The sequence below is a fragment of the Elephas maximus genome, chromosome 6, assembly GCF_024166365.1.
Source record: "Elephas maximus indicus isolate mEleMax1 chromosome 6, mEleMax1 primary haplotype, whole genome shotgun sequence".
Lineage (NCBI taxonomy): Eukaryota > Metazoa > Chordata > Mammalia > Proboscidea > Elephantidae > Elephas > Elephas maximus.
Window position 1 is genome coordinate 107,080,830 of NC_064824.1, and position 25,461 is coordinate 107,106,290.

The 25,461-nt window shown below is 42.1% G+C and overlaps 1 protein-coding gene across 3 annotated transcripts; it reads right to left on the reverse strand.

The window, feature by feature from the left end:
* Positions 1–353: 353 nt before the first annotated feature.
* On the reverse strand, positions 354–25,024 carry IDH1 (isocitrate dehydrogenase (NADP(+)) 1). Of its 3 annotated transcripts, none has more exons than XM_049888005.1 (10): positions 24,876–25,024; positions 23,798–23,871; positions 20,999–21,136; positions 17,485–17,776; positions 14,388–14,493; positions 12,248–12,425; positions 11,157–11,308; positions 4,350–4,490; positions 3,499–3,661; positions 354–1,608 (listed from the first exon to the last, which is right to left on the reverse strand). In XM_049888005.1, exons 3-10 carry the CDS (start codon positions 21,118–21,120, stop codon positions 1,518–1,520), a joined length of 1,245 nt encoding a protein of 414 aa, XP_049743962.1. In that variant the 5' UTR covers positions 21,121–21,136; positions 23,798–23,871; positions 24,876–25,024; the 3' UTR covers positions 354–1,517. The 3 variants fall into 3 exon arrangements, with proteins under 3 accessions (XP_049743962.1, XP_049743964.1, XP_049743963.1); XM_049888007.1 differs by having other exon boundaries at positions 24,828–25,024; XM_049888006.1 differs by lacking the exon at positions 24,876–25,024 and adding an exon at positions 24,089–24,336.
* Between the last annotated feature and the right edge of the window lie 437 nt (positions 25,025–25,461).

Genomic DNA, 25,461 nt, shown 5'->3' on the forward strand with positions numbered 1-25,461 from the left:
CTGTACCTCTTCTAAGACAGATTTGTTTGTTCTTTTGGCAGTCTGTGGTATATTCAATATTCTCTGCCAACACCGCAAAAGCTTTCATTAGCTCCCCATTAACTGATAAGGTAATGTTTGAACTCCTTAGCATGTGCATATTCCCTAAAAATACCCCTTTAGCTCTATCTTTGGTCCTCTTTCCCTTTCATGTTGTCCACATCTTATTGTTGGTTTACCTCTCCATTCCCTCACTGTAAACTCCTCTAGGGCAAAGATGTTTTCAAATGAAATTCATTGGCTAGGACCTAGCATGGTACCTAGCATCTAAAGTGCACTCAATAAATAAAAATAAAACTCAGAAGAATAGCCATTAGCATTTAATTTTATTTAAAATTAACAGTTCAGAGGAGGAACATGACCAGGATAGTGTTGAACGCTAACTTCTGAAAAATCACATTTATATAAAAGAAAACAAGCCAACAAGAGTCCAGAAAAGGTGCAGCTTGTATTATTGCACTTGGATGAAAAAATGTATTTAGGGTAGCTTAATACTCAGGCCACACAAGACAAGCGGAGGTAGGACAAACAGAGGACAAATCTCCAGGTAGTATTTATTCTGGATTCCAAACTCCCCTGTGTCCTCCAAAACATTTAGCATCTTCAAAACATTCAACAGGAACTCTTTCCAAAAATGACAGCCAAACGTTTTAGTTAACTCATGCTCTTTGTTCCAAAACTGCACAAGTTCAACGTACAGCTCCATCTCACATAATGGGGGATCAGTATCACCAAAACCAGCCAGTGCCCCAGGCCATGAATGAGGGGGAGAGAGTAAATTTGGAAGAGAACAATACTGTGGCTCTAGTTTACCCTTCCAAGCACTCTTGATTTTGGTCATTTATTTCTGAACATGAGAAAAAGTGACAGTAAGTACAAGGAGTACTAAAGTAATTCCTAGGCTGCTACTAGAAAAGCAAGTACAGCCAGTCCCCAGATTAGGGAACAAGTTCAGTTCCTAAACCTGTCTTTAAGTCAAATTTGTACCTAAGTCACAACAGTTAGGTATAGATTGTATCTAATGTCAGTTAAGTGTTTGTCTTAGTATATAATGTGCCTTGCTGTGCATAAAAAACATTAAAGAAACACTTTCGGATGCAGTAAAACACCTTGAACAAAATACAGTAATAATAACAATAATGTTTTGATACACATTGTTATTATGAACCACTGTATATACCTTGAATTTTTAATATAATAGCCTTTATGGGGGTTGATTTTAACTACGGGGTTGTAGGTAAATCGGATGTTCGTAACCCAGGGACTGCCTGTAGAAACAAAGTCTCCTGCCACATTCATGTAGGTATAAGAAAAAAAAAAAAACTAAATGTATAGAAAAGATAATTTCTGGTTTCTAGACAAATTACAAAATTGATTTTGTTTTTACCCTTGAGTGTTATACAGAAAAATGTAAACCAATGGACCTAGTTACAAAAAAAAAAAGTAACAACCTTAAGGTCCTAAGCCAAAGTATGATCTTAAAGTTTGGCTTGAGCTAGTTTTATTTTCAAGTTTTCTTCGAGTTTGTCCATGAATTCAAAGGTATTCAAGTAGTCAGACCGTTGCACACTAATAGAAGAGATAGAGAGAAAAGAGGAATTTTAGTTTGTCTTTGATCTGGTAGCTGGATGAGAAGTCCTAGAAATGCCATTAATTTGTTGTATTTATTTCTGGAAGAAAAGTAATTAAGGTTAAAACCAAAAAACCCGTTGCTTTGACTCATAGTGGCCCCACAGGACAGAGAGAACTGCCCCATAGGATTTCCAAGGCTATAATCTTTATGGAAGCAGGCTGCCACATCTTTCTCCCATGGAGCGCTGGTGGGTTCAAACTGCCAACCTTTCAGTTAGCAGCCAAGTGCTTGATCACTGTGCCACCAGGGTTCCTCCATTAAGAGTAATAAGCTACAAATCTACAGACTGTGCTCCTCAAACTTCAAGGCTGACCCAGTCTTGTGACTCAGATTCTAGACTAGTCTGTGCTGGAAGCTCATTCACAGGCATGTCCACACTAGGTTTCTTACCATGTAGCTTTGAGGGCAAAACTATCACAGAGCTTCAGTTAACACTGATGCCTGAGATATGGAAATCATCCTATGTCTTGTTCCACAGTTCTTAGTAATTACAAAGCTTATGCACGGTACAATCGCACCTTTACCCCCATTCCCAAAAATTCTCACTTATCCTTAAAAACAATTTAATGCCATTATTTCTACCAGTGTCTTAAGAAAAACCAAAGGCAACGGACTGGCATAATCCTGCTGTTCGGTGCCTAGTCAAGTACAGCACAAAGGTATCACACTGATAGAAACATTTCAAACGTATTCTTCCTGCAAATTGAAGATAACAAAGATGGAGTGATTGAGTTTATTCCTGTTACTAGTATATACTGACCCTAACAGGTCTCTGAGGACATACTAGTTGGGACATGGGATTTGTGTTAAATTTTAGTGTTTCTTGAGGTGTGCCACAGTAACTCACTCTGACTTTGGGGAGGAGTTTCTGATTAGCAACTAATCCAGCTGGGACACTGGCTACCAAGTTCTCAGAAAAATCCTGTGCAATATTTTACTGCTTGTTACAGATACTTAAGGGACCACTGTCAGATGGACATCTTATACTTGTGCTGCTTACTTTAAATAAAAAGGTGGAATAAAATAAGACGGAGGTCCCTTTTTTTCTTTCTTTTCTTTTTAGTGTGCTTTAGGTGAAAGTTTACAGCTCAAGTTAATTTCTCACTCAAAAATTCGTACACATATTGTTTTGTGACATTGGTTGCAATCCCCACAACATGACAGCACACTCTCCCTTTCCACCCCAGGTTCCCTGTGGCCATTAGTCCAGTTCCCATCCCTTCTTCTGCCTTCTCATCCTGCTTTTGGACAGGAGCTGCCCATTTGGTCTTGTATATTTGATTGCACCGAGAAGTTCGCTTCTCATGCATGTTATTCTTTGTTATAAGCTATGTCTAATCTTTGTCTGAAAAGTGGGCTTCAGGAATGGTTTCAGTTCTGGGTTAGCAGAGTGTCAGAGGAGCCATAGTTTTGGGGGTTCCTCCAGTGGTCCCTTTGTTTCTCATTGTCTACTGTTTTCAGAACCTTGTCATCCAACGATTATCAACTAAATCAAGGGTTAGCAAATTACGGTGTGGGCTCAATCTGACCTGTACCCTGGCTTTGTGCATAAAGTTTTATTGGAAGACTGCCATACCTATTCATTTATGAAGTGTCTATGACTCTCTTTCTGCTACAGTGGCAGAGGCAGAGTCGAGTAGTTGTAACAGAGACCATATATCTCACAAAGTCTAAAATATTCCCTGTCTGACAATGTACAGATAGTGTTTGCTGATCCCCAAACCAGATGATGCACAACAATACAGTTCCAAAAAAACACTGATGTTTTCAGCCCATTGAGGGTAAGTTGTGATTTGACCATAGAGTTTAGGGCAGCTTATACTTACTTGGGTAAACCTTTAATGCAAGCAGCCAAGTCCTTGGTGAGGAAGCCAGCCTCAATGGTCTCAATGCAGACTTCTTCCAAAGCCTTTGCAAAGAAACTAAGCTCGTTGTTGTTATCAAGCTTAGCTCTATGGGCTAACCCTCTGGTCCAGGCGAAAATGGAAGCTAAAAGAGAAAGGAAGAGAAAAAAGTACATCTCAGTCATACCAGTCATAGAAAGTCTCGAATGTTTGAGTTTATAAAAACACAACAGGTTTTTATTTAGGTGACTGACTTCATTGGATGCCATCCATGTGGGCTATTAGTTTTAGGAACATTGGAAATATTTTACCAAATGAAAACCTGAATAATCTGCATTTTTGTGAAGAAAAAACACCTGGGTTTCATTAGAGCTTTAAGAAAGTACATCTTCATAGGTGTAGTACTAATGCTTGAAGCTTAAGGCATTTTGTAATTTGGAAAAGGTCACAATCTCATCTATCTCTTGTCTGTATTGTCCTCCTCTTTCCAGGCTGTGATCTCTTTTTAAAGTGCTGTCCTTAAAAACCTGTTGGAAGGATCTACGTGGCTTTAATTCTTGGCCTATGTGATATTTCACCGCACCAGGGGAAGAAGAAAATGCTTATTAATAACATTCTTCTCTGTGAAGAATCTTCTCCCACAAAATAGAAAAGTATGTATTATATGTATTTCAAGAAGCACATCAAAAGGACTATTCTTGATAGAACAAATCACCTACTTGGAGATGACTTTGTGTACACAGGCACTGAGCAGCCACAGGAACCCATCAGAGTCCCTTTGGAGACTGCTACCCTCTGATCAGAAATCAGCGTAGACATCAACACCATCTTACCAATGGGATTGGTGGATGTCTCCCGACCTTGCTCGTACATGCGGTAGTGACGCGTGACAGTCCCGTGGGCAGCCTCCGCTTCTACTGTCTTGCCATCTGGACAGACCAACACGCTGGTCATCATACCAAGGGAGCCATAACCTGTAAGTGGCAGAGCATGAATTTATTTGGTTCGGCTGCATGAAAAACACTGGGTCTCTCCAAGAGACAGCACATAACTAATCTTAGGAAACAAAATGAACATGGGCACATGGAGTCATCCCTAATTCTCCTGCTCTTCTGAAAGCAGGGTCACCACTTCAGATCTCACAGGTGAAGGGTCTGGAAAAGCTGTCATTTGTCTTCATGATCTCAGAGGCACCTGCTCTCTGATGGAGAGGATGGGGTCTGACTACCTGCATTCCACCCTAGCTCTCTGACTAGAAGCTGCTGTGCCTGTTTTCTTACTTGTAAAATGAGGGTAATAAAAGCACTAATCTCACTGGGCTGTTGTTTGAATTAATAAATACATATGCATGTGTTCATGAATATATGCTCACATTCCTTAGAATATTACCTGCTATAGAAAAAGAGCTGAATAAGTTATTTCTATCGTCACGAGCTGATGCTCTGCTGTTTGGGGGAAATAAGGATTAATAAGAGTTCTCTCCTGCTCTCCAGCTACTAAGGCTCATTAAAATAAAAGGTAGGTAAAAACAGAATGATACGGGCTGGAGAACATCCCACTTGCCCTTCCTTACTTTCTTTAACACTCCCAACAAAATGCTTCTCTTCTGTGATTTCCTGTTCAGAGACCACGTTACAACTTTCAAGTTCCCACAATTCATTTTTCTTTACTATTTCACACCTGACTTTGGAGAACCATTTTTTTCCCATTTTTGCTACCTCCCAATAGCACCGATAGAATTAACAATGTAAATTTAGAGTAGGCTGTTACTTTTTCAGCCTGTGTGATATTTCACGGCACCAGAGGAAAAGGAAAATGCTTATTAGTAACATTTTCTCCGTAAAAAACCTTCTCCCACAAAATAGAAGACCATATGTTATAAATATATTTCAAGAAGTATGTTAAAATGGCTATTGTTGGCAGAACAAATCAGCTACTTGGCGATGACTATGAATAAGTCACCTCTACCACTTTTAAATCTCCCACGTGTCTGTCAGTTTGTCGTACTGTGGGGGCTTGCGTGTTGCTGTGATGCTAGAAGCTATGCCACCCGTATTCAGATACCAGCAGGGTCACCCATGGAGGACAGGTTTCAGCTGAGCTTCCAGACTAAGATAGACTAGGAGGAAGGACCCGGTAGTCTACTTCTGAAAAGCATTAGCCAGTGAAAACCTTATGAATAGCAGTGGAACACTGTCTGATATACTGCTGGAAGATGAGCCCCCCAGGTTGGAAGGCACTCAAAAGATGACTGGGGAAGAGCTGCCTTCTCAAAGTAGAGTCGACCTTAATGACATGGATGGAGTAAAGCTTTTGGGACATTCATTTGCTGATGTGGCACGACTCAAAATGAAAAGAAACAGCTGCAAAAATCCATTAATACCGGAACCTGGAATGTACGAAGTATGAATCTAGGAAAATTTGAAATTCTCAAAAATGAAATGGAATGCATAAACATCAATATCCTAGGCATTTGAGAGCAGAAATGGACTGATGTTGGCCATTCTGAATCGGACAATCATATGGTCTACCACGCTGGGAATGACAACTCGAAGAGGAATGGTGTTGCACTCATCGTCAAAAAGAACGTTTCAAGATCTATTCTGAAGTACAACGCTGTCAGTGATAGGATAATATCCATACACCTACAAGAAAGACCAGTTAATACGACTATTATTCAAATTTACGCACCAACCACTAGGGCCAAAGATGAAGAAATAGAAGATTTTTATCAGCTGCTGCAGTCTGAAATTGACTGAAAAGGCAATCAAGATGCATTGATAATAACTGGTGATTGGAATGCCAAAGTTGGAAACAAAGAAGAAGGATCAGTAGTTGGAAAATATGGCCTTGGTATAGAAACAATGCTGGAGAGCGAATGATAGAATTTTGCAAGACCAATGGCTTTTTCATTGCAAATACCTTCTTTCACCAACATAAATGGCAACTGTACACATGGATCTCACCAGATGGAACACACAGAAATCAAATTGACTACATTTGTGGAAAGAGACAATGTAAAAGCTCAATATCATCAGTCAGAACAAGGCCAGGGGCTGACTGTGGAACAGACCATCAATTGCTCACATGCAAGTTCAAGCTGAAACTGAAGAAAATCAGAGCAAGTCCACGAGAGCCAAAATATGACCTTGAGTATATCCCACCTGAATTTAGAGACCATCTCAAGAATAGATTTGATGCATTGAACACTAGTGACCAAAGACCAGACGAGCTGTGGAATGACATCAAGGACATCATCCATGAAGAAAGCAAGAGGTCACTGAAAAGACAGGAAAGAAAGAAAAGGCCAAGATGGATGTCAGAGGAGACTCTGAAACTTGCTCTTGAGCATCAAGTAGCTAAAGGAAAAGGAAGAATTGATGAAATGAAAGAACTGAACAGAAGATTTCAAAGGGCCTCTCGAGAAGACAAAGTATTATAATGACATGTGCAAAGAGCTGGAGATGGAAAACCGAAAGGGAAGAACACGCTCAGCGTTTCTCAAGCTGAAAAAACTGAAGAAAAAATTCAAGCCTTGAGTTGCAATAGTGAAGGAGGCATCAAAAGAAGATGGAAGGAATACACAGAGGCATTATAACAAAAAGAATTAGTCGATATTCAACCACTTCAAGAGGTGGCATATGATCAGGAACCGATGGTACTAAAGGAAGAAGTCCCTGCTGCTCTGAAGGCGCTGGTGAAAAACAAGGCTCCAGAAATTGATGGAATATCAATTGAGATGTTTCAATAAACAGATTCAGCACTGGAGGTGATCACTCGGCTATGCCAAGAAATATGGAAGACAGCTTCCTGGCCAACTGACTGGAAGAGATCCATATTTATGCCTATTCCCAAGAATGGTGATCCAACCGAATGTGGAAATTATAGAAAAACATCATTAATATCACACGCAAGCAAAATTTTGCTGAAGATCATTCAAAAATGGCTGCAGCAGTATATCGACAGGGAACTGCCAGAAATTGAGGCTGGTTTCAGAAGAGGACGTGGAACCAGGGATATCATTGCTGATGTCAGATGGATCCTTGCTGAAAGCAGAGAATACCAGAAGGATGTTTACCTGTGTTTTATTGACTATGCTAAGGCATTTGACTGTGTGGATCATAACAAACTACAGATAACATTGCGAAGAATGGGAATTCCAGAACACTTAATTGTGCTCATAAGGAACCTTTACATAGATCAAGAGGCAGTTATTCGGACAGAACAAGGGGATACTGATTGGTTTAAAGTCAGGAAAGGTGTGCGTCAGGGTTGTATTCTTTCACCATACCTATTTAATCTGTATGATGAACAAATAATACAAGAAGCTGGACTATATGAAGAAGAATGGGGCATCAGGATTGGAGGAAGACTCATTAACAACCTGCATTATGCAGATGACACAACCTTGCTTGCTGAAAGTGAAGAGGACCTGAAGCACTTACTAATGAAAATCAAAGACCACAGCCTTCAGTATGGACTGCACCTCAACACAAAGAAAACAAAAATCCTTACAACTGGACCAATGAGCACCATCATGATAAACAGAGAAAAGACTGAAGTTGTCAAAGATTTCATTTTACTTGGATCCACAATCAACAGCCAGGGAAGCAGCAGTCAAGAAATCCAAAGACGCATTGCATTGGGCAAATCTGCTACAGAGGACCTCTTCAAAGTGTTGAGGAGCAAAGATGTCACCGTGAAGACTAAGGTGTGCCTGACCCAAGCCATGGTATTTTTAATCACATCATATGCATGTGAAAGCTGGACAATGAATAATGAAGACTGAAGAAGAGTTGACGCTTTTGAATTGTGGTGTTGGTGAAGAATATTGAATATACCATGGACTGCCAAAAGAATGAACAAATCTGTCTTGGAAGCAGCGCGACCAGAATGCTCCTTAGAGGCAAGGATGGCGAAACTGCGTCTTACATACTTTGGGCATGTTGTCAGGATGGATCAGTCCCTGGAGAAGGACATCATGCTTGGCAGAGTACAGGGTCAGCGGAAAAGAGGAAGACCCTCAATGAGGTGGATTGTCACAGTGGCTGCAACAATGAGCTCAAGCATAACAAGGACTGTAAGGATGACGCAGGACCGGGCGGTGTTTCTGTCGTGCATAGGGTTGCTATGAGTTGGAACCGACTCGATGGCACCTAACAACAACAACACCACTTTTAAAGAAGTGGGTTAACGGCAATTTTATTTTTTTACTCATTTTTGGGAAGTTTAAAATTTCTGTGTAAGCTTAGTAGCTCCTTATGCCACTGTGTGTTGGTTTGAGGCTTCAGTAAACACGCAAAATAAGTATTTACTGGAGAACCTCAGAACTATGCCCATAGTGTTTATCTATTCATATTAGAAGACACTAGTAGTGTCATTATTAACTGAGGAAATCAACATTTGGTATGGAGTCCAAAGTAGTTCACGCCTCCAGGGCAGAGTGAACAGAGACAGTTCTGCTGCCTTTTAATCTCTTTGCCTGCCTTGGGCCACATTTATCTCCAGAGTGGGCTCTCCACAGTCACGCAGCCTTGGTTTCAGGTCTCTTGTCAGTGCACTACTGGACACTATACTACAGAACTGCTATTTCAAAGTCCTTTGAACCTCCATATTCCTTGAGATACTCTTTTCTTCTTGCCATGAGAACATTTAGAAACAAAGGGATGATTCTGGATCCCTTTCCAAGAGCTCTGATTACCAGGAGTGACTTTCCCTATCCACCATGGAGCCATCCCAGAGCAACATTCCCTTCTCTATCGCATACAGTACAAATGATTGTGAGATTAGGAGAAACAGAATGGGGGTAAGGGGATTAGGTAACTCATTTATCTGACAGAAAAGTTATCTTTACTGCGTTGGCCTACTGATTTTCAAACTGATAGGAAATGCTTAACTTTCATAAGAGGAAGAAAAAGTAGTACTTCCTGGTGAAAAGCAAACACAATCAATGTTAACACATTCATCTGGGGAGATTTGTGTTTACACAGTTACCAGGGGTAACTGAAGGGCAGCTTGGTGCTGAGGAAATCAAGAGGAGTTTCTATTGGTTTGGCCCTCACTCCTGATTCCTGAAATTTCTGTGAATAGCCCTGGGATTCTTTGTTTAACTCCTTCATGTTTAAAGCTAAGCATTAAACACATTTGTTTATAAAGTACCAGAACAGCTTCAAGGCTGGCAGAAGGGGTGCAGTTAGCACCTGCTGCCAAATGAATGAGCTCTTGGAGACAGCCCCCTTAGTTATTGGAACCTGGGCCCCTCACTTTACCCCACCTTGCCGGGGAGCCTGGGGTGCCCTGGTTTCAGGGGTAGACTATCCAATAGGGAACGTAAACATGGTGCCTACCCTGCTTACCAGATCATCAGTGGTGAACGATTTCACATTCACTGATGTGGTGAAAACCCATGTGAAACTGTTCACTAGAGATTAGTAAGTAAGCTCATACTTATCTCACGTCAGGGATTGAACTGTGTCCCCCCAAAATATGTCTCGATTTGGGTAAGCCATTATTCCCAGTATTGTGTGGTTGTCCTCCATTTTGTGATTGATGTGATTTTTCCCATGTGTTATAGATCTTAATCTCTCCCTATTGACAATAAGTCAGATTGGGTTATGTGGAAAAGGATTAGGGTTGGATGTTTAACACCTTTTCTCAGATCACATCCCTGACCCAATGTAAAGTGAGTTTCCCTGGGGTGTGGCCTACATCACACCTTTTTATCTTAAAAGAGATAAAAGAAGAGAGAAGGGAGCAGAGTTGGGGACCTCATACCACCAAGGAAGCAAAGCCAGGAGTATAGCGTGTTGGACCTGAGGTTCCGGCACAGAGAAACTCCTAGACCAAGGGCAGACTGATGTCAAGAACCTACCTCCAGAGCTGAAAGAGAGAAGGCCTTTCCCTGGAAGGGCGCCCTAAATTCGGACTTCAAGCCTACTAGACTTTGAGAGAATAAGCTTCTCTTGTTAAAGCCATCCACATGTGGTATTTCTGTTATAGCAGCACTAGATAACTAAGACACTTTGCTTACTCGGTCATCTGCCCCTGTCAGGGACTGTAAATTTCAAAAGAGATTTGATTCTAGACAAACCTGCTGTGGGGATGGGAGAGAGACAGATGCCAGCCACACCTAGAAGCAGAATCTTTGATGTGGTGAAAAAATGTGAAATTGTTCTCCATGGATGAACTGGTAAACAAGGTAAGCACCATGATTACCTTGCTTGTTGAATAATCTGCCCCTGCCTGGTCTTTCCATTCTCACCAGAGGGAAGTTAAAGGCAGGGTAAGGGAGTGATTTTTGGATTAGGCAGTTGGGCTACCTACTGGTAGCTTTGACATTTCTGGTGGGGAACAAGGTTAAGCTTTGTAAACTGTGTTAACAACTGAGGCTGGAGCCAGGAAGTCTCTACCTACACAGCAACCTCTTGTGTGACACTAAGTCAGTTCCCCTGTCTGATCTTAATTTCCCTTCCCATCAGATAAGAAGATGGTCCTGAATGCCCTATAATATAGCACAATATTTCACGATTTTACTAATGAAGAACTATATCAACGTGCTCTCAAAGTGGAGGAACTGCTATGGAATGACCTATTCTGCTGCAGGCCAAGATTCACCTCTACGTGGTCTCCTGGCTCCTTACCTTGGGCCACGGAGTCTGACTGCACATCACCATCATAGTTCTTACAGGCCCAGATGAAGCCACCCTCTGATTTCATAGCTTGGGCCACCATGTCATCGATGAGCCTATGTTCATACCAGATGTTTTGGGCTTCAAATTGGGATTTGTACTGCCTAAGACACATGAGAGAAAAAGGCAACAAAAAAAAGGAAATTCATTTTGTTAGAGGCATTTTCTATTGCTCCAAAAAAAAAAAAAAAAAAAAAGAGGACAGGAAGCAGCATTTTTGAGTACAAGCAGCATAAACTTGGGAATCTGACAGTCACAGGGTCAAACTTATCATTTTCCCGACCATTTCCCAGTTATGAAACCCTAATTTCCCATCTGGAGAGGCAATTTCACCCACCCTGTAGGGAAAAGGTGAGAATAATGTGAGACAGTGGAGTGTCTTGACCACTACCTTCCACAGTTTTCTGTATACTACTGGTAAAAAAAAACTCCTGAAATTCAACTTATTAAGAATATAATCAAGGGAAAAAAAGACTATTGTGTTGCTTATTATCATTATAGAAAAGATGTATTTGAAGAGTTTCTAGACTTGGTATTGATGGATAACAGGAAGAGAACTCAAAATGCCTCAGGAAAGATATCTCACCTAAAACCTGAACCCTGGCTTGAACGCTTGTACATGGAAGGGGGCTATGCTGGCTGAACGTTACCTCAGCACCACAAACTTTAAGTTCAAGGGACTGCAGTAATGCAAAGTTTTAAATCATAACAACAGGTATCAGAAAAAGTGGAAATGGTGCCAACTCAGTAATACATATACTTGAAAAATCACAACTTCCTAGCACTAGCGTGTTACCTTTATTCAAACATTAACCAATCCTGGTTCTGAAAAGTAAATGTAGGGCCCTTCTTTGAGAGCATGTTTACTTTCTAAAGGCAACTCAGAGTGACTCTTTTCCACTCCTTTTAAATCTGTTTTGCTCTCATCTTTGAATGAGTGATGGTTTTCACTTGATTTGTCCCAGAATCAAAGGAGTAAGAATACAGTCTCTGTACCACAAATACCAGCATACTTGAGGAAAAAGGAAAAAAGAATGAGTTACTTGTCATATATCTCCTGAAAGATGTCTTTAAAACGTCCATCATATTTTTTCAGAATAGTGTTTTTGGTGCTCAGATACAAAGGCCAACCCTTAGACAGAGCCATCTGGAAAGAACTGTGTGCAAAATCTTCGATTGATTTATCTTGATTGTACATTCCCATGGCAACACCACCACAGTCTGTGAGGGAAATGGATGAAAGAGAAAAGGGTAAAAGTAAATAGGGCACAGTTGTAACAAGGTTAAGGCCATTTTGTCACCACCAGAGAACCCAATTAATTCTCAGCTCCTACATTTGAGCCCAGGCTTCAAAAAGTCCCAGCCAGGCTTCCAATCTGGAATTCCATGAGTTCCTGAGGAAAACCAGTTCTAGATAAGAACACTCTAACTTGTTTTGAAAGGGCAACAGAAATGAGAGAAACATATGGTCTTTAGGATTCAGAAGACACTGAAAATCAAAACTGATTACATGAATCAGAAATACACCCAAGAAAGAGTGAATACAAGTGGCCATCTAAGATGCCGCAATTGGTCTCAAGCCACCTGGAGCAAAGGAGAATGAAGAACACCAAAGACACAAGGAAAATATGAGCCAAGAGACAGAAAGGGCCACATAAACCAGAAACTCCATCAGCCTGAGACTGGAAGAATTAGATGGTGCCCGGCTACTACCAATAACTGCCCTGACAGGGAATACAACAGAGAATCCCTAATGCAGCAGGAGACTAGTGGGATGCAGATCTCAAATTCCAGTAAAGAGACCAGGTTTAATAGTCTGACTAAGACTGGAGGGACCCCAGAGGTCTTGGCCCCCAGATTCCCTGTTAGCCCAAAACTAAAACCATTCCTGAAGCCAACTCTTCAGACAAAGATTAGACTGGACGATAACACATAAACTGATAGTGGAAAAGAGTGTGCTTCCTAGCTCAAGCCAACACATGAGACTATGTGGGCAGATGAGAAGGCAGAGCAGGACAGGAGCTGGCTGAATGGACATGGGAAATTCAGGGTGGAGGAGGAGGATAGTGCTGTCACATTACAGGAAGAGCAACTATGGTCACATTACAATGCGTGGGTAAGTTTTTGTATGAGAAACTGACTTGAGTTGTAAACTTTCACTTGAAGCACAATAAAAAAAGTGAACAATTTTTAAAATCTTTTACATAGTTTTAAAACTTCTAATATATTTTAAGCTTTAGGTGTGCATTCAACCCTCAGCCACTGAGAAAACTTTGAATTCCAAATATTGAATAAAAATTTTCTTAACTTCCTGGAGGGTACTGAACGTTCCTACTATAATTGATAGAAATAATTGTGCTACAGGTACTCACTGGTGTTTCACAACTATTAGTTGAACTCTGTTATTACTAAAACATGGACCTGGAATCCATGCCATTGCCCAAGGCCAAGTTGGGCTCAGAAAAGTGAAAAGCCTTGAAACTGGTAGAACTAGATTCTATTAAAATGGTATTATTTGGAGGAGGCAAGGAAAACCAAACTAAGTAACTGCGTGTATGTGTGTGCGTGCGTGTGTGAGTGCTTTTAAGAACTTTGATAGTGGAGAAAGAGGGCCCTCTGACTCTTTCAACAACTTTTGGGAGGGTTTTGCCATAAGGACCTTTCCAAGCAGGGGAGTGAATGGCTGGGAAGAAAAGGCAAAGAGCAGATATTCCACACTCAAAGGATAAATTCTCAGAAGAGCAAGAAGAAAACTTCAGCAAATACATAACACGAACGTCTTCTGTAAGGACAGCGTTACATGATGGGTGATTTGGGCCTAGTAACACTTAATTTTTTTAATTTTTTCTGGGTTTAACACTTAATTTATACCATTCGAGTGCAACAGATTCCTGGCAGTCTTTTCTCCCTGTTTTAAGACAAATGTGTAATTATCTACCTGTCTTTCCCTACATACATTTCCAATTAAGCAGCGAGTCCCTTTTGTGCCTTTATCCATAGCATGGAAGGTATGGAAGCTAATTACTTTTTTCTGTTAAATTTTGGGTCCTGCAGAAATGTTCACAGACCCAGATTGTACTTTCAGGCAGCCGCACAACTAACTTTAGAGTACCAGTAATCATGTGATCTAAATGATCTGTAAAAAAAAAATAAAGACGTAGCTCATGATGGAATTATACATACCTTCAAAATCATGTACCAAGTATGTCACCTTTTGGGCTCCATCACTTGGTGTGTAGGTTATCTCTACTTTTCCAGGCCCAGGTACAACAAAATCAGTTGCTCTGTACTGTTTGGACAAAAAAAAAGGTATAAGTAAACTTAATTCCATGAGGAAAAGAAAAATACTCTAATGGAAATTATAAAGGAAAGAAAAAAAAACCATAGATCACAGAACTGGTAGGCAACTTGACAAAGAGGTTGTTAGTACAGCTCAGCCTTCTCCTTTTATAGATGGGGACAAAGAGGTTTAAAGAATTCCCAAAGCTAGTTAGTGGTGGTTGTTAGCTGCCTTGAGTTGGTCCCTGACTCATGATGGCGCCATGCAGTTACAGAGTAGGACTGCTCCATAGGGTTTTCTTGGCTGTATCCTTTATGGAAGCAGTTCACCAGGCCTTTCTTCCATGGAGTAACTGGCTGGGTTCGAACCACCAACCTTTGGGTTAGCAGCCAATTGCAAATTGCTTGTGCTACCCAGGCTGCCTCAGTTAGTGGTAAAAAAAAAAAAAAAAAAAAGTGGTAAAGTACATTAAAAATCAAAAAAACATTTACTGGGTGCCTACCAAGTACAGGGCAGTTTTCTGAGCACTGATAAGGAGAGGATATGGACTGCCAGAAGAACAAACAAATCTGTCTTGGAAGAAGTAAAGACAGAATGCTTCTTAGAAGCAAGGATAGCAAGGCTTTGTTTCATGTACTTTGGGCAGTTATCAGGAGGAACCAGTCCAAGGAGAAGGACATCATGCTTGGTAAAGTAGAAGGTCAGCAAAAAAAGGAAGACCCTCAATGAGATGGATCCACACAGTGGCTCCAACAATGGTCTCAAGCATAACGATCGTGAGCACGGCGCAGTACTAGGCAGCATTTTGTTGTTATACGTGGGGTTGCTATGAATGGGAACTGACTCCATGGCACCTAATGACAACTTGTCTTTAGGCTGCTTACAACCTAACACAAGTGAAAGAGCAATGAAAGAACTTCAAATGTCAAAAAGGAGGCAACGATAAAAAAAAACTATAGGATGACAGAGGAAGAGAGATGAGCAATGACTGGGGGGTCAGAGAAAACTTCTTGGGGGGGATGATGATAATACCAGTTGTAATATTCAAGATGGTGATGAAAAAGCTAATCCTTTGGATCCTTCCTATATGCCAGATGCTTTACGTGATTAACTTGAGTCATCTCATTATCTCCTTTGACTCTTCCATAAATCTTTTGAAGATGTAACTTTGCTGTCGAGGATTCATTTAGGGTCAAAAGACCTGGGTTCTGGTCCTTACTTAGACATTTAGGGCTCAGTCTCTTCTTGATTATTATTGCTACTAATTCCAGGTCCAGGGCTAGTCTATATGAAGCAATCACTCTGGAAGCAGCTGCAACATGCTAATGACCAAGGAAAGGGCCACCTAAGGAAAGCCACCTGCCTCATGGGCCTGAGCTACTATAGTGGAAAATGTACTTGGCACACACCAGCCATCTCCAAGTCTTTGCTGCCTTGTAACTTCTCTCTGATGAACTGAGCTAGTGTCAGTTGCCGGCAGATGTCAACCATATCTATTTGATTAGATCTGTGTAATTACAGTTGATAAAAGAGCTGTCAGATTATCAATGAAGATTAAATACCTATTCTACCTAGAACTTCTGACATAGCATCCTTCACTGGTTCCTATCTCTCAAACAAAACAAAACAAAACAAAACAAAAAAAAACCCCACAGCACTAAGAACATAAGTTCTTTGAGTAGGCTTAGGCACAATTAAACAATTAGTGAATAAACCTACTGTTTGGAATTTTCATTCTGGACTTTAATAAACAGAATGGCCATTCTTCCAAGCGACTGATGCCAAAATGATTAAAATAAATAAAGAAATAAAAATGAAAGAACAAAAAAGACACCAGTGACCCATAAATGCTTAAAGCAATGCTCCTAGAAACATTAGGTCTGTACCACAGCGATCTGCATCCCCGAGCCTGGGCCTCTGGGAAACGTCTGTGAAGGGCCATGGCTCGGGCTGCCACCAGCTGGAACAAAATTAACTGGCCCTCTCAAGAACTGACCCTAAGACCCTGGTACTGGCACAGAGAGTAGTCCACCCCAGCCACACTGTTTGCAAGGACTGCTACATCCAAGCCTCTGGATTTCAGTAGTAGGGAATCCTGTTTTCAAAACTCCTTTAAAACACAACAGGCTGCTTTCTATGAAAGTCTGAAACCTCAGTTCTAAGAGAGAATTTGGATTTTGTATAGCGGCAGTCTTTCTGCTTAATTTGGCAATAAGCCTACTTGTGCAGATTCAGAAGTTTTGATTTTTTTTTTCTAAGCAGGAAGGAATATTTTAAAGAGACTGCTTTCAAATTACTGAGTCAGTTTTCCTTTCAGGCATGAAGTGAACATGTTTAATACAGTCTTTGGTGGTTCTCAACCCTACCTGCACATTAGATTCCCTGGGGAGCTTTAAAATGCCTGAACCTCTCTGGAAATTCAGACTTACCTGGCATAGGTGAGACTCAGGCATTGGAATTAAAAAAAAAAAAAAAGGCAAAACAAACCACACACAAAAAGAAACTCCAAAGGGGACCCAGTTGTGCAGCCAGGGTAGAGAACCACTGATCAAAATACTAGGCTGAAGTATACTGAATTACCACTAAAAAATGTCAATATCATAGAGCTTTGGTGTAGTGGTTAAGAGCCACAGCTAACCAAAAGGTGAGCAGTTTGAATCCACCAGGTGCTCCTTGGAAACCATATAGGACAGTCCTACTGTGCCCTATAGGGTTGCTATGAGTCGGAATCGACTTGATGACATCAGGTTTTTAACCTAATAAAAATACAAGAAAAAGGAAGAACAAAGAAGCATGTTTAAGAAAAATCATGTGTTGAGATGGGTACCTATATCTAAATTTATCTGAATTTGATTAAATTTACATATAGACAAATATACAGATACACATATGCATTTTCAATTTTGCACCTCACTTCATGGGAGTAGGCACCAGATGGTAAGAATACAACATATACAATTTGGAACTGTTAGGCAGCCAAAAGGCCATGAAATGACTTACTTGATCCCCGTAAGCATGGCGACCTATAATGATGGGTTTTACCCATCCACTCACAAGCCGGGGGATATTTTTGCAGATGATAGCTTCCCTGAAGACAGTGCCACCCAGAATATTCCGGATGGTGCCGTTTGGCGATTTCCACATTTGTTTCAACTTGAACTCCTCAACCCTTTTTTCATCAGGGGTGATAGTAGCACACTTGACGCCAACGTTATATTTCTTTACAGCTTCTGCAGCATCCTTGGTGACCTGGTCATTGGTGGCATCACGATTCTCTATGCCTAAATCATAGCTTGGGAGGGAAAAATTGTAAGTGTAACTTTTCAGACAGACTGATAGGTTACTGATAGTACTACCATATTCTATCAGCTTAGTGGTGGTAAACAGAGCTTGCTTTGCAGAAACTGAAAGCTCCAAATACATCTAAGTTTGGTAAGTTTTAGCACTGCTGCTGTTAGCTGACATCGAGTCAGCCCCCAGAGCACTGCAACCCATCCACAAGGGAATGAAACGCTGTCCGGTCCTATGCCATCCCCCTGATCAGTTGCGGATTGGACTACTGCAATCCCCAGGGTTTTCATTGGCTGATTTTTGAAAGAAGGTTACCACCCTTCCTAGTCTGTCATAGTCTGGGAGCTCCACTGAAACCTGCTCAGCATCATAGCAATGTGAAAAGTTTCCACTGACAGATGGGTGGTGGCTCCGTGTAAGGTGAATTAGCTGGAATAGAAACCAAAAAACCCGCTGCCGTCGAGTCGATTCCAACTCGTGGCAACCCTGCAGGATAGAAAAGAACTGTCCCATAGGGTTTCCAAGGAGTGGCTGGTGGATTTGAACTGCCAACATTTTGGTTAGAAACCAAACACTTAACCACTGTGCCACCAGGGCTCCTTGACTGCAGTGGAACCTGGGAAATCAAATCTAGGTCTCCAGGATGGAAGGTGAGAATTCTACTACTGAACCACCAATGTCCTCAAGTTTCTGCAGTAGTGCACCCAAAACACAGAAGATAGATGTCAGCTAAAAAGGCACTAAGAGATGCTGAACTGCTAGGCCACGCCTCCCTGTGTTGTAATGAAAAGCTGTCTAGCAGGAAACTGAATGGAAACCACTGTACTCTGCCCTTTTGCCTACTTTACACCACATAGAGGCAATAACCGCTCACCAGCAAGTCTTTTGCTAGGCTTTCCTCCCTGTAATTAGCATAAAAATGTAAGCTTAAGTACCACCTTGTTTTTCACTAAATCAATACCGCACTTAAAAAAAGGAGGGGGGTTGTCTTAAAGGATTTTTTTTTATATTTTGGCACTAATGGGGTGGGATTCATAGATCTGACAGCCAGTGCCAAAGATGCTGACTCCTTCATTCATGCCAGTTAGTCATAAGATGAACCTTTCCCTAATTCCTGGGCAAGTTTCTTTGTTCTGGAAACAAGTCCGCAATTTCTTGGGTCAGTAATGGAATCCACCAATGCTCCTGTATACGCCAGAGAGTTACACTTTAAGACACACCTGAAATCTGGTCTGCAGAACAGGCGGAGCTGGGAAGAACGCTGGTTGTTCACAGAGCATAGAAAATGACTGCAAAGCTTTACTGATAGTATGTAATAGTTTGTCAAAGGCAGAAAAAACAAAACAATAATGTAATAATTTATTTTGCTCTCCAAGGCTTTAGAGAAAGGAATGCTTTCAAAACTGAACCATTAAGTCTCTAGATTTCTCTTTCTGGTTCTTTTACATTCCTTTCCTTAGATATCCCAGCTCATAATGCAAATACATAGATCAAAATCTTGATGTATTCCCAAATAAAAATATTTCCAAACTGCTTCGACCTTAAGTAATTCATGCAAAGCTAACGCAGTCATGGTTATCTTAACAGGAAATGCTCAATACCTACAAATATCTAACCCTAACTCAAACAAGAAGGGAGGTCAGCAGTTTTCATGATCCTAGGAGCCATTTCTCATCAAAAGAATCTACCAGCAAGCTAGTGGATTGTTTACCTTGCTTCTTACATTTCTGAGAGAAAAGAACAAATACAGGCCCTGGACCATTGTCTAGCCTATATATAACAACAAAACCAACAGCACCACTCCTTCTCAAGAAGAACCAATCATATAATGAAAACAGCAGTTTTGTAACAACTTAAAACTTGTTTGGCCCTCCAAAAATTCTTTAGTCTGCACCCACTGACTTTTTTCCTCCTACACACACGCACACACAAAGTTGTCCTAGCATTGACTCCAACCCATAGCAACCCTACAGGACAGAACAGAATTGCCTCATAGGGTTTCCAATGAGTGGCTGGTGGATGTTAACTGCTGACCTTTTGTTAGCAGCTAAACGCCTAACCACTGTACCATCAGCACTCCCCTAGGCATAGTAACTGCCCTTTAATACCCCTTATGCCTCTAGGCTAAAGAAGTTCAATGCAGCTTTGCAGCTATTATACCTACAAGTTCTCTGGAACACCGTTTGCCGTGCAAATTTCTGAAACAGGAGAGAATTTATAAAATACTTTTTAATCGACTTAAAGATCTTTTCATGCCTCATTTGCTGTATGTTTGACTGACCTCTGCCTGTATTTGCTCCTTCTCGTGGTTACAATATAGACATTATCAGCAGCTTCAGCTTTGGAATAATTAAGAATGGTGTCTACTGACTCCAGGAGAATTCAATGTCTACACCCAAGCAAAGAACAGATCCTCAGGACACATTCTGCTGAAAAATGCTGGGTCGAGGCAAACACACAGTTGCCAATAGTTTGGCTGAAATGTGTTGCTCAACTTTTTACCAGGTGTCTTCAGCCACTTAACCTTTGTAAAACACCTGTCTCTAACTAGTTCAAATGTACAAAGAACATGAGCATGTTTATGAAAAACACAGGAAAAAAATGAAAGAATTATGCATCAACTTTCTCATCTATCTCCAAGCTCTTTAAACACAGAGTAAAAGCAGGAAACTTATAGGATGCAAATGGTTTCAGGAACCTCTCCCAAAGGTTGGAATTGGATTAATTAATTTCAAGGGCTCCTTCTGTCCTATAATTGTATGAAAACAGAAAAAGTCAAGGAATGAAAAGGAAAAAAAGACCACTGACTAGTTAAGCAGAGTGATAGAAAATGGAGTTTAAAGGACAAAATTGTGTTAACTACATTTAGTTTACTGTTTCTTGCATCCTCTATAAATTCCCTTCAACAGATTCCACATTGTGCCTCTCCTGGCCACTGATGGTGCTACTTCTTAAAAAGAAACACCTTCACAGGAAACGGAGGCTTGGAAAGCCCTGAAGATCACTTTGATTTCCTCAAAATGCTTGACTTCTGAAAAAAAGTCCAGTTTTTCTAGCAGTTTGTTAAAATGAAAATAGAGATACACCTGCAAGAATTTAGGCCAAAATAAAAAAGCTTTGACCACGTTATGCAATAGTATCTATGTGAATAAGCTAACTGTACCCCAAAATTCCTTAGACTATGCCTTCTGAGTTTGCTACTGGGAAGCAATAATTCATTTACCTGTGTAGGTCCAACTCCACATAGGGCAAAATGAGCTTTTCTTTAATTAGTTCCCAAATGATTCGGGTCATTTCATCTCCTTGCATCTCTACCACAGAACCACCCTGGATTTTGGGGGACATTTTGACTTAAACAGACCTTCAAAAGGAAAAAAAAAAAAAAAAAGGTGAAATGCATGTGTTGTCATTTATTTCATTATAAAGTGGACACAAAACCTAATTTGATGACCACTGAAAGAACAATTCATAATAGCACGCTATTAGAATTGAGCATCTTCTCTGTGCAAGGTATTGTGTTACATGTTTCACGTGTGGTTTCCAGGTCAGCCCTTGCAGCAATCCTGTAAGATGGAAACTATTTCCCACTTTACTAAAATGGATAAAAGAAAAATACCTTGCCAGGGCCACCCCTCTAAAGTGTCGGGGAGCCTGACCCTGTAACATGCCCTTATTAAACTCTATTCTCGACTGTTGGCTTAGTCCCGAAAATGAGATTATTTCCTCAGTACTGTGTTTATTAACTCCTCATTTTAATGGGCCCTGAAGGTGAGCTGAATGCTGAGGGCTAGGATCTTCCCTTTGTATGAAGCTGTTTTGGTTAAAATAACTACCCTTGAGGAGATTCAACTGATTCTTGTGACACATGCGCAAAGAAACCTTAATTAAGTCTAAAAGTGAAAGAATAATTCCTGGTGGGGCTATGTTTTCTGAAAGACAATAACAGACATCGGGGATGTGGTGGTAAATACAAAGTGATTTCTCAGTTGGAGAACTCTGTATACAGAAGGAGCACTGCGCAGGACTTGAGCTCGTCCCTCTTCCATTCTTCAGTGTCCCAACTCCTTAATTGTCCCTCAAGGGCAAGGGAGGCTGCTGCTGGGAAGGGAGGGGGGCAGAACATTAGAATTGTTCCAGGAAGAGAAGCCACTTTGTGAAATGGCTGCGAATGCAAAATCAATCTGATTCCCGGAAAGGGCAAGTGTGGAATATTTGGAAGAAGTGAAACTACTTTAAAAATATAGTTCCCTGAGAGGTGAGGAGGCTCTAAGCCTGCAAAAGGTATCTGTTCCTTCTCCTGAAGCTCTAAAGAAAACTTTTTCTCTCTTTCAGCAACACAACTACAAGCTGTGTAACACAACTGCCGATTGCTTTTATCTCTTAATGTTACAGCTGAAGAATGGAAAAGTCAGAAAAACTGACTTCAAAAAATTTATTAGGTAAGAGGTCTGTGGTTTTTCTTGAAAAGCTGGGCTAAAGAAATTTGCCCTTTAAATAAAAAATGTAACGGCTAATGGACAGTAAGCCTTGGTTCCCCGTGACAAGCCAAGATATATTCTCACCCCGCCCCCCAGGCCTATTTTCACTTCCCGAGTTTGCAAAACTAGAAACCTGCCTACTACTGTTGAGGAGGTTCCCTAGATCATTACTGGGGAACCATCTGGAACTCAACTAGAATAAAAGAAATGAACCAGCTAATGTAGGTTAAGTCAAGAAAATACAACTGCAATAAGGATATATAGAGAAATGGGAGAGGGGAGAAAATGGGGAAGACAAAGACACAGTCTGCTATTGAAGCCTGTGATTTCTGCATTCTGAATATGACCATGTACTAAAAAATAAAACAAGTCATGCAACCCCAGGTATGTCAGAGTAGAGCTGTGTTCCATAGGGTTTGCGGTGGCTGATTTTTTTCAGAAGTACATTGCCAGGCTTTTTTCCAAGGTGCCTCTGGGTAGATTTGAACCGCCAATCTTTTTTTTTTTTGGTTAGCAGCCAAGTGCTTAACCATTTACACCATCCTGGGACACAGTACGGATCCCAGTTTTCCATACAGAAAGAATGAAGGTTAATTCCCACCAGTAATTTCACGTTTCACGTCTGTTTTACAGAATAGCTTAAAGTATATGATTCAGTCATACTTGAGCCCACTTTCACATCTGTTCTTGTATTTTAAAGGAAACAAAACAAAATTAAGAGGCAGCAAACTTATCTTGGTCTTCATATACATTTACGAGGCCACGTTCCTACCTAGCATTATGCAAGAGCTATGACTTGGCAATTTTTCCTTGATGGCAAATATAATTAATAAAACTGTAACTTAAAATCTCAAGACTAGAGCGATAGGGCTTTTTTAGCTCATTATTTCCTTCTCAGCTAAAGCAAACGTTTTCTGTAGTACCCTTTCTGCATCTCATATTGTACAACTGAAACACTTCACTTTATTTTTCCATTAAATCTTTTTCTACCTGTTAACTAAAAAAGTGAAGCTTTATCGTAGCGTCTGGTTTAATGTACAGCACTATTTTATTTCTTCTAGATTTGAATTCCACGGGATGGGCTTTAGGCCTCACTGAATTCACCTCTCCACCTTTGTCCCTCCTCAGATTTTCTTTCTCCATCCTCACCCTAACTTCAAAAGATCGACTTTTCCAAGCCTAGCAAGCACCCGTTTACTTAGTCTGAAAGGAGCTGAATTCCAATCTCCTGACACGCTTGTGTAATTCCAGATAATAAACCTGGAATGATACAAAGCAGTTTAAAAAGGAAAAGCCGCTGACCCCATTTAATTTTATTTTCATCACCGCTGAGTTTTTAGCCAGATTTTTTTTTTTTAAATCTAAGTTCATGACTACAATAATTTCTGGGCAAAATTAGCCTCTTGCAGAAAAGACAACGGACTAAAAGAAACAGGGAAACAGCTGCAAGTATTCCTGACTCACTCCTTTGCAGAAACTCGCCCCGCCCAGGACCAGTTAAAGGCGGTATGGCCACATGAAAGAAGGGAAACACGCATTCTTACCTCTACTGTCAATCAACCTGTAATCAACCCAACTCGTCTCAGTCTTGCAGACTCAGCTGAATGCAGTCTATCTCCTAAAACGGAACAAAAAAGGTAGTGGAAAGACTTAATCATACAAAACACCCCTTTCACGAGGATTTGGTTCGTTGTTTTTAATACCGGCCAGACAGTCCGGTTTATCTGGTTTCAAGTACAGTGCGGAGTGTACCCAGAGGAGCAAAGGGCAGTTTTAGGTCCTCGGGCACCTTCCAAGAAAAGGGCAAAGGAGCACGCGTATCTCTGTGTGCATACATGGAGAGTGCGTCTGTAGGAGTGTTCCTGGGTTGTCGACCGTTAGCGGGTCTCTGGGTTTGGACGTCCTTGGGTGACGCTGTGACCAGCAGGCCCTTGGCCTGCAGACGTCCTAGAGGGCTGCAACCGACGCAGGTTCGTTCCTCCTTTCCGGTCTCGACGTCCTCCCCCTCCCTCTCCGCTCCCGGGACTTTTAAACCTGCAGCCGGGGCGCGGAATGGGGAACGCCTCTTGAGACCCGGCGGTGGCGGACGTGTCCCCCACCCTTCACCCCGCCCCCGACCGCCATGGGTGGCCCAGCGAACAACCCGGTATCTTGGAGCTCCGCCCCCTCCACGCCCCCAGGCCGACGCATCCAGCGAGTCGCTGGGCCAGTCCGGGTGGTCTGAGTTCGCTTTCCACGCCCAAGTCCTAGACTTCCACACTTCTTTGCATCCGGCTCCCCGTGCTGCATGCTTTTTTCCTCCTGCACCCTAGACTTAGTCTCTACGCGTCCTTGCAACCTTCCATCGCTTGATTTTCCTCCCCGCGTGCAAACCTGCTCTTGCATTTGTCACTGCAAAGCAACTCTCCGGCTGCCCGATTTCTCCCTTTCCTGCCCAAGCATTCCGCACCCTCCTCCGCGCCATGCTTGGATTTCTTCCCTTCCTTGCACCCAGGCCTCGCCGCTAAGTCCCTCCCTCCATGCCCAAGATCTGAGCTTTCCTCCCTTTTCCCACCGGCGGAATCAGAGCCTCACCCGCCCAGCCGCTCGGGACTGAGGCCGCCCCTCCGAGCCTGCGGTTACCTGCAGGGGAACAGACCCGCGAGGAGCCAGGGGCGCTGCAGTCACTCACACGCTCAAACTCGAGCGCGCACGCCAGCAGTCCTCGCGGGGCCCCAGCTCTGCCGGCCTCTGACACCGGCCCTCCAGAAGCCCAGGGACCCGCCCCGGGGAAAGATTTTTCCTCCTCCCGGCCTTTGTCCCCTCCCAAGCCCTGCCCCCTCAGCTCACCTCCCGGAGTCCCGCCCCCGCAGCGCCGCCAATCGCCGCGGCCGACCCCCGGGGTGGGCGGGGCTGCAACGCAGCTTTCCCGGCTCGATTGACGGCGGAAGGGGTGCTGTGCAGCCGGGCACCACTAGGGCCCCTCTCGGCGGAAGGACTCGACTCGAGCGCCACCTGGAGGCCGGAGAGTGGCGAGCGCCGAGGCTCGGGTTTGCTGAGGCTGTCCTCACCCGGTGAAGGGGCAGCTCCGGCTGTGTACAAACAAGGTCAGGGCGTTTCCAAATCGCCCACAAAGGCAGACTGGGAGCAGAGCACCCGGGTCGGTGGCAGCCCGTCTGATCCCTTCCCGCTCCGAATGTGCGGTAGATTGTAAAGTGTAGGCGCCTTT